Source organism: Octopus bimaculoides, chromosome 6 (assembly GCF_046866305.1).
Source record: "Octopus bimaculoides isolate indiv1 chromosome 6, ASM4686630v1, whole genome shotgun sequence".
Taxonomy (NCBI): Eukaryota; Metazoa; Mollusca; class Cephalopoda; order Octopoda; family Octopodidae; genus Octopus; species Octopus bimaculoides.
Window position 1 is genome coordinate 10812514 of NC_142933.1, and position 10000 is coordinate 10822513.

Below are 10000 nucleotides of genomic sequence, written 5' to 3' on the forward strand. Positions count from 1 at the left end.
AGGCAAATACACTGCAGTTACTGTGGAAAAAAATTTCTCTTACGTTCACTGAATTATATATAAGCTACAACTTATGATGTTCATTCAGAGCGCCCTGCATATATAGAGGCTTAATTTGCAAATCTATACTAATCTATAGAGAGAAAGTTGTCGATATCTTTATACTTATATCCTCCAATACCAATCATCGGTTAGTTGTGGCTTAATAATTCACATGACTCCCGTCACTATCACACATAGATCGGAACAAATGAACATGAAACTCATATATCAACTTCTCTGTTTTTCTTTTAGGTTCCTATTGTTTTTTCTCTGCACTGATAAGTACTTTGATATTTGAAAATTATAAAATGAATTTGTATCTATGTATGAAACGATTGTATGCATGAATAAACTTCCTACAACTCTTTAACATCATATCTGCTATCTTTTGACAAATATTATTGGATTTGTAGAACTTCACTCCATAAATTAATCATACACTTAATATATATATATATATATATATATATATATATATATATATATATATATATATATATATATATATACACATATATATAAGAAGTTAAGGATTGGAGAAAACGCATGTTAAAGATGATTCCCATGCTTTCCCTGATGAGAAGGTTACAATTTTAATATCAAAGATCCCTATGGATCACACAGGTTGTAATCCTTTGAAACATATGTAGGAATAAAGTATGCAATTATAACATGCGTTTTCTCCAATCCTTAAATTCTTAAATATACTCAAATACACAAAATTTCAAGGAGTTCCTGCCTTAAAAACAGGAACTAAACCACAGTTATTTTGTGTTCTTTGCTACATTGGTTTCTATTAACCCATTTATTCTATCAGAAGAATTTTTATTCATTAAGATAGAAGAAATACACATAATTATACATATATACATACATACATATATATATATATATATATATATATATATATATATATATATATATATATTTAAACTTAATTTTAAATTTCCTGACTCAGAATTTCACCGTTCCAATCTTCGTTTACGAAATAAATGAAACAAGAAACAGTTAATAAAAATGTTTAGAGAACGAAATTAGAAAAGATTTCACTAGATAAGTGTACAAATAAGTTTTATATATCTGTATATATAAAATGCAGGATGTGTGTGTGTATGTGTGTGTGTACGTGAAAGTAATTGATGCACGTCCACAAATTAGCACCCATGTCGCTCCAATTTTAGGACATTCATCATGAACCTAGCTGTATTTTCGTCAACTTATTTTCCCCAAAGGCACCAGAGAATAGCAGTAAAACTAAATTTTCCACCAAAACTTTTAGCAATTTTCAAGTCGGAGAAATCCACCATTGCTTACAACAGGAGTTAAGTCCTCTTCTAGCGACGAGTAAGTTTTTGTTAAGACTTTTGTTGTGTTTTTCCATCGAGGAAAAAAAGTGTTTTGTTGATATACGGGCAACACACACAGACACACATACAAGTATATATGCGTACAAAAAATATGTATGCAATTGGTGTACGTACATGTGTGAATGTGTGTGAGTGTGTGTGTGTGCGTGTGTGTGTGTGTCTGCGTGTGTGTATGTATGTGTGGGTGTTGCCCATATATATATATATATATATATATATATATATATATATATATCTATATATATATATATATATATATATATATATATATATATATATATATATATATATATATATATATATATATATATATATATATATATATATATATATATATATATATATATATATACGTATACTTAAGACATAGTTGTAATCTGAACATAATGGCTTCTGACACAGAGAATCGGGAGCCCCTTTTGGGCATTCTATTTTCCTTGCTGGAAAGGTTCCCAGCTTCTGGGTGAAGATGGGTTAGATGATGGGGTAGGTGTTTTCAACGGGCTGGGATGTGTAACCTGATCACCTCTGCGATCAAACTCCCAACCCATGCGCACCCGTCGCGACACTGATTCTGCCCAAATTTGACGTCGATATTACTTAGTTTGGTTTGAAATAATGAACCTGATTAGCTTTATAATCCTAACTAAATCTCGGGAAAATCCGTGCTATACTGCTAGTGTTAAATAATTTCACGAAGTTCATATCAAGAAAATAAAAAAAAACAAATGCATTAAAAAAATTAATAATAGGCGCAGGAGTGGCTGTGTGGTAAGTAGCTTGCTTAGCAATCACATAGTTCCGGGTTCAGTCCCACTGCATGGTATTTTGGACAAGTGTCTTCTACTATAGCCTCGGGCCGACCAAATACTTGTTAGTGAATTTCGTAGAGGGAAACTGAAAGAAGCCCGTCGTATATATGTATATATATAAGTGTGTGTATGTGTTTGTGTGTCACTATTTGTCCCCTCGAGAGAGATAGAGAGAGATAGAGAGAGAATTTGATATTGATATAGTTATTTCTACAAGCATGTATATATGTAGGGATACACACACACGTGCACATTCCTCACATTCCATTTACATTCCATTCACAGTCCATTCACATTCCTCACATTTCATTCACGTTCATCACATCACATCCACTTTCCATTCACATTTCATTCACATTCCATTCACACTCCTCACATTCCATCAACATTCCATTCACATTCCTTTCACATTCAATTCGCAAGCCACTCACGTTCCTCACATTCTATCCACATTCCATTCACTTCCCTGACATTCCATTCACATTCCATTCATATCTCTCACATTCCACCCACATTCCATTCACATTCCATTCACATTCCATTCACATTCCATTCACATTCCATTCACATTCCACCAACATTTCAGAGCGGAATCGTCAACATTCCATTCCCATTCCATTCCCATTCCATTCCCATTCCATTCCCATTCCATTCCCATCCCATTCCCATTCCATTCCCATTCCATTCCCATTCAATTCCCATTCCATTCCCATTCCATTCACATTCAATTCCCATTCAATTCCCATTCCATTCCCATTCCATTCACATTCAATTCCCATTCCATTCACATTCAATTCCCATTCCATTCACATTCCATTCCCATTCAATTCCCATTCCATTCACATTGCATCCACATTCCTCACATTGCATTCACATTCTTCACATTCAATTCCCATTCCATCCACATTCCATTCTCATTCAATTCCCATTCCATTCACATTCAATTCCCATTCCATTCACATTCCATTCCCATTCAATTCCCATTCCATTCACATTGCATCCACATTCCTCACATTCCATTCACATTCTTCACATTCAATTCCCATTCCATCCACATTCCATTCTCATTCAATTCCCATCCCATTCACATTCCATTCACATTCCATTCACATCCATTCACATTCCATTCACATTCCATTCACATTCCATTCCCATTCCATTCCCATTCAATTCCCATTCCATTCCCATTCAATTCCCATTCAATTCCCATTCCATTCCCATTCCATTCCCATTCCATTCACATTCAATTCCCATTCCATTCACATTCAATTCCCATTCCATTCACATTCCATTCCCATTCAATTCCCATTCCATTCACATTGCATCCACATTCCTCACATTGCATTCACATTCTTCACATTCAATTCCCATTCCATCCACATTCCATTCTCATTCAATTCCCATTCCATTCACATTCCATTCCCATTCCATTCCCATTCCATTCCCATTCAATTCCCATTCCATTCACATTGCATCCACATTCCTCACATTGCATTCACATTCTTCACATTCAATTCCCATTCCATCCACATTCCATTCCCATTCAATTCCCATCCCATTCACATTCCATTCACATTCCATTCACATTCCATTCACATTCCATTCACATTCCATTCCCATTCCATTCCCATTCCATTCACATTCCATTCACATTCAATTCCCATTCCATTCACATTCCATTCCCATTCAATTCCCATTGCATTCACATTGCATTCACATTCCATTCCCATTCCATTCCCATTCCATTCCCATTCCATTCACATTCCATTCCCATTCAATTCCGATTCAATTCCCATTCCATTCCCATTCCATTCCCATTCCATTCCCATTCCATTCCCATTCCATTCACATTGCATCCACATTCCATCCAGCAACACACACAGTGGGACATTGCCAAAATAGCGATAAAGTATGGACATTTGGCAGGATGGATACTAAGATCCTTCAGGATAAGCGACTTAGACCTCAAGTTGTCCCTGTGGAACTCATTTGTTTTCGGCTCCTTGACTATTGCTCTCAGCTGTGGTCACCATATAGTGTCATAGTAACACCGGAGCTCGAAGTGATCGAACGCTGCTATATTTAACCGTTTGAACCACAGATGAAATACATGCAGAAACTCACAAAACTACGGCTCTACTTCCTGTACTTGATGCCATTATGTTGTACCAAGGCATTGTCCCCTCCATCTAATGCTAGGTACAGATTCTGCAACAACTTGGGCTTTGAAGGACCATCACTTTTAAAAATTTGTAAAACAACATACGTATGAACAAATAATATGAATTTATGTTTATTGTAATTTCTTGTATATATAACTTAACCTAATTAAGTCTCGCTCAAAGAGTGAGCCCGGCCATCTCTAATTTAGTTCCACTGCGTGATAGGATCTGTCAAGCCATTTTTTAGACAAATGTTGCTGTGTGATGGCCCATTCCAGTACGTGGTTGTTATTGATGTGTCCAGTTAAGAGTGGCTTATCTGATATCCCTTGAAGAATCTTGTCCACGTTTTGTTTGAGGGTCATTACATCTTTCCCTCTGATTCGTTTTCGCATGATGTACAATACAGTATGGCCCGTTGAGGGGAAGCAATTGTATTGCACTTAATTTATGCATCATGAGCCTGAAATGTGCAGCGGGCATATGTCACGTGGCATCAGCATTGTACAAATTCTTAATCTGCTGTTAAGTTCGTTTGGGCAATTCCAGTGTTATATCCCCCACATTGTGCAAGCGTTGTAACGCTCATGTTGTGACGCTGGAAAGAATAAAGATTCAGAAATCCTGATCAATCATGCCATTTATATTTTGTGAACACTCTCTGGAGTGACTTAGTTCTCGTACTGCTTTGTTTGGTGTGGGGTAGCCACATAGTGCAGCAGTATTCTTGGTGTGTCCGTACAAAGGAGATGGTATCTTGCTCTCTGAACCGCAATATCCAGAGAGCAAGATGTAGTGATAATTTTCTGGAGCTCAGAGTCATCTGCAAATATTCTTAATTTGCTGGGTTTCATGAATCCCAAACAATCCCCTGTTGACTCTTGCTGGGCTACAATGGAATCCACCGATCACAACATGTCATTTGTTCACCAGAAAATGATCCAGCGTAGTAGTTTCAATGGATTCCAATTCTAACATTTGACAATTCTGAAACCAGGATATTGTGGTCAACTCTGACGAACGCTTTACTGTAACCAAGATATATGACATCAGAGATCGAATGTGATCCAAAGCCTTGAGGACATCATGGATGTGACGTCAGTGCTGCCTTTTCCGGAAGCCAGTTATCCTCGATCTCACCACACTTTCAAACACTTTGATGAAATTAGAGATGAGTGAGATTGGGAAATAGTTATCTGTGAGAGACGTGTTTCTCATTTTGAAAATCGGGATGATAGTTTGCGATAGGAACTGTTTCGGTATATAGCCTGAGCGTAAAGAATTTCTCCAGAGGTTGGTTAGAGGGGTAGCAAGTCGATGTCTTCAGGATACTAATAACGAATCTATCAGGTCCTACAGCAGAATAGTACATGACATCATTTATGATGTCTGAGGCGGTGAAAGATCGGTCCAAGACAATATGTCGAGGAATGAGTTCCTTCAGAACTCTTGCGTCAAAATCCTAGAGATCGCTAAAGACAGAGTAGTAATCCTTGTGAAGAACATCCATCGTTTCTTCAGCGTCATGTGGGAGAATGCTAATTAATAGACCAACTGATGAGAGAACGTTACTATGCTTTGTTGGCACATGAATAAAACACTTTCGAGAACAGCTTCACTTTTTAATTACCCAGTTTTCCACAGCAGCTCTTTGATTGTGGATGTAGGTGTTCAAGTTGACCTGCATCTGCTGTTTTTCCAACTCAATACTTTTATTGTTGTTGAATGTGCATGCTGTTGTTGGCGGTTTTATTTTAATTGGAGAATTTGTTAATAAAGTCTTTTGATTCACCTGAAGAATTTTTTTTTCTCTTGGAAGCTTATTACTATTAGTGCTTGAGATTGAGATTTTCATAGGAATCATTGAGAAAAATGCCTTTTCCTCCTTTATTGTAGTCAGTGCGATCTACACGGTTGATGAATGTTTTTTGTTTTTGCCTTGGTGTTTATGTGAGTGTAGTTTTGGTGGTTTTTCCTGAGGATAAAAAAAGGGATTCAGTTTGTCATTTCAGCACCCCAAGATGTACGGTATCTCGCTCCCCATGTTTGGAATCATGCATATGTGACTATTGAATGGGAGGGGTTGAAATTATGTTTCCGTGGATGGGAAGCCTGAGAACTTTAGTGAAGCACTCATTCATAAAACCATGTTTTATCTGATAGAATTACAACCATTATTCGTGTAAAATAATTCCCTACAATCTTAAGTAGATAATACATTGGATTATATGTTCCCTTATAGATTATACGTTCTCTTTGCTAAATGGGGTTTTGTTTCCATTACCAAATGATTTAATATACTTTTTCTTGATTTTCGAACATTTCCTCTGTTATTTGTCGAGTTATGTGTCTGTCATGAATTAATGTAGAACGCTAATAATAAAACTAACAATGAACGTGTCATTGCAAACCTAAAACCCATTTGTATTATAGCTATAAATCAGAAATTCATGCAGAGAATGTATGTTTACGGTATCCATATACCACATACGGCGGCTGTATGTTAAAGTAACCCAGACTCTGAAAAAGTTTGCAACACTAGTTAATTTCATTTTGTCATATGTTTTTTTTAGCTCTCATTCAGAATTCCGAGGTAAGTTACATGTCTAGTAGAAAATTTATAATTCAAGTTTTTTTTTTTCCTTTTGTTTATGAAATGTGACACAAAGAACTACAAGGATCAATCTCTTGACATATAGCACTAAAACTAATGACAATTCGTTTTGAAATTTTTCTTTACTCTTATATCAAAAATATCAAAATCTATTCTGCGTGAAATTCTACTCTAAGACATAGGAGGAATGCGACTTTGAAATAGATATTACTGTTCTTTAATTTACATGAGCGATTAACACAAATGTCTATGATCAAATTATGTTCTATTCGTGGCTGTCACGTCATATTCTTTCCCTCTTACCAAATGGGATATAGGGAAGTTTTGGTTGATATTTCTTGCAGGTCCAGTAAAATATGTAGGCTCCCTATTTAGCATTTTATGTAATCGTTTTTGTTGGTTGCTATCTTAATGTTTGGTAGTTGCCGTTGTATCATCAATAATCCTAACACTGAAAATTTATTTCTTTAAAAATTGGTTTTGTTAGAATTGTGCGCAATTTATGCATTTCTTTTGTAACATCTCCTGCCAGAGTTTGAACCAGGGATTTGCGTTTATCAATTTATTTGTTTACTTATTAATTCATTTATCTGTAATGAAATGAAACTGGTGGCTATTAGAAACTGCTGCATGAGACAAAAGAGCTGTGCATGCAATCTGTCGAAATATATGCGAATGGGAACGCTCTGTCAGGTTGATGCTGGTTCGAATAACCCTGTCACTAATATATTTTGCTTTTATACACTATAACTGGTATTTTCAAAGACATTGTACCTACGTATTAACGCAAAGAAGCTGTTAAATCAAATTAAGTTTATTTGATGAAATTTCAGAATTTTTGTCGCGCAACTACATCCTAGTAGTTGGCACATAGATTATTTTGCTACGTATTTAATACGTTTTATCTGCATTTAACTTTATGCATAAGGATGTATGTATATATATATATATATATATATATATATATATATATATATATATATATATATATATATATATATATATATATATATATATATATATATATACAGATATATATATATATATATATATATATATATATATATATATATATATATATATATATATATATATATATACATATATATATATATATATATATATATATATATATATATATATATATATATATATATATATATATATATATATATATATATAGTTCAAAAACACAATAACAAAAAAACAAAAAAACAACAAAGTGAGGACGTGATATGGATAGTATTATTGGACGCTCAGGAAAGGAAAGAGAGAGTGTATGACGTTTCGGGCGTAGCCCTTCGTCGGAAAGATGGAAAGTTCGGAGAATGGAAGAACGGAGAAAGAGGAAAATGGTACCGATGCCCACGAGGTTACAATATATATACATATATATATATATTTCTGCATGTGTTGCACTGCACGCTTTCTTTCCTTGTTTCTTATATAAACTAGCTACTGATAATTTTCTACTATAAACTGTGTTTTTAATTTCTTTGTCTTTAAATGTAATTTTATTTCTTGCCAGGTGAGTTATATTATGTTTTGTTGTATTTTATGGATTCATTTATTGTATTTATGGTCGGCTGTCTTGTGCTAGACTTTTTTGCAATGAAACATTAAAACTTCATTACATTTCGAAGCGAATTACGCTGTTGATACAATAACAGCATCTGAAAGCTGGGATCGATATGATCGAATAGCCCACTTTCTAAAAGTTTCTTGAATTGTACGTATACAAGAAAGGATTATTATTACTTTTTTTGTATCGAGGATTCCGTTACTATGCTTTTCAATGGCTTGTAATAGGCTGTACCTTTGATATAAAGTCGAAAGTTTCGTATTATTTCCAATATGTATTTTACTGTGAATTGTTACTTTTGAACCAATAGGATTGCGTGAGTGCGCAGGTCACCATTAATGCGACGAAAATTTTGATACCAAATAATAAATGTTAAGAGCCTTTGTTTGGTTTTCAATGGCTAACATATGACTTCCGGGTGATGTTGATTTAGTTTAAGCACGCTGTTTCATGTCAAATCACTTTCGCAAATATGACTCCAATGTTCCATTTCAATTCTGAAAAACATTGTCACTGGCTATACATGATTTCATATTAATTATTAAGCAAACTTGACATTCTGTTCTTTATTCTGGAACACGCGTCTTTAAACAAAGTATTTTACGTGCTCCAATACATCACACCCAGCCTTATAATTTCTCTCTATATCAGCATAAGGCCCCTGTATTCCGTGTAGGCCACTGTGACATACATCTACCTTTATAATTTACACGTAGGAATGGAGTAGGCCATTGGAGAATGAGAGACAAAATATATGCGGGATATGATCACCAATCTCATATTTGAATGTTAATATTGTTTAAATATTTGACTTTTCGAAGGAATTACTTTAGCAACAATATTAAGGAAATACCGAACATAATGAAATATTTTATTTGTATTCTTTACTAACAGATGTATATATTTCCGGTAACTTTGTTCTCACTTCTAATCCTCCCTAACGGTGTTACGAATGCTCCATTTGGTAAGCTTCAATATTCCTTAAGTTTTCATCTGATATATTTCCCCATTAAAAGCCTCCATGGCTTCTTTCCATGCAGCATGCAAAGTTATTTTTCATCATATCCATGAAATTTCTTGAGTACAGGTCGGTAAACGTCTTATATCATCAAACCTTTGAAGGAATTTTTTTAACTTATTGAACCCCAGTATGTAAATTTGTAAAAGAAAATCAAGAAGTGTAATTAACATAAACATTCTTAATTAAAACAATAATCATCATTCTTTTGTGTCTTTACTACATCTTGATAAGAAATATTTAAAGAAAATGAATGAAATTCAAAGGAAAATACAATAAAATATCACTCACAACATATTGATATAATCGAAAAGTTTAAAGTGTAATATTTGTCAACTAAATACTAATTTCATCGATATTTCACAGTAAATTAATTATCACGCTTTTCTAGATATCGTTGGCT

At 34.3% G+C, this 10000-nt stretch overlaps 1 protein-coding gene across 3 annotated transcripts in view; it reads left to right on the forward strand.

The window, feature by feature from the left end:
• The first annotated feature begins 6827 nt into the window (after positions 1 to 6827).
• The window catches only part of LOC128248166 (uncharacterized), a 10026-nt gene continuing 6853 nt past the window's right edge, over positions 6828 to 10000 (forward strand). The window contains exons 1-2 of one of the 3 annotated variants that reach the window (XM_052969032.2): positions 6828 to 6976; positions 9474 to 9543. In XM_052969032.2, coding sequence (XP_052824992.1) covers positions 6944 to 6976; positions 9474 to 9543 — 103 coding nt within the window. In that variant the 5' untranslated portion in view covers positions 6828 to 6943. Of the gene's footprint in view, positions 6977 to 8613; positions 8727 to 9473; positions 9544 to 10000 lie in introns of those variants that run through there. The other 2 variants (XM_052969035.2, XM_052969033.1) reach the window with 2 other exon arrangements.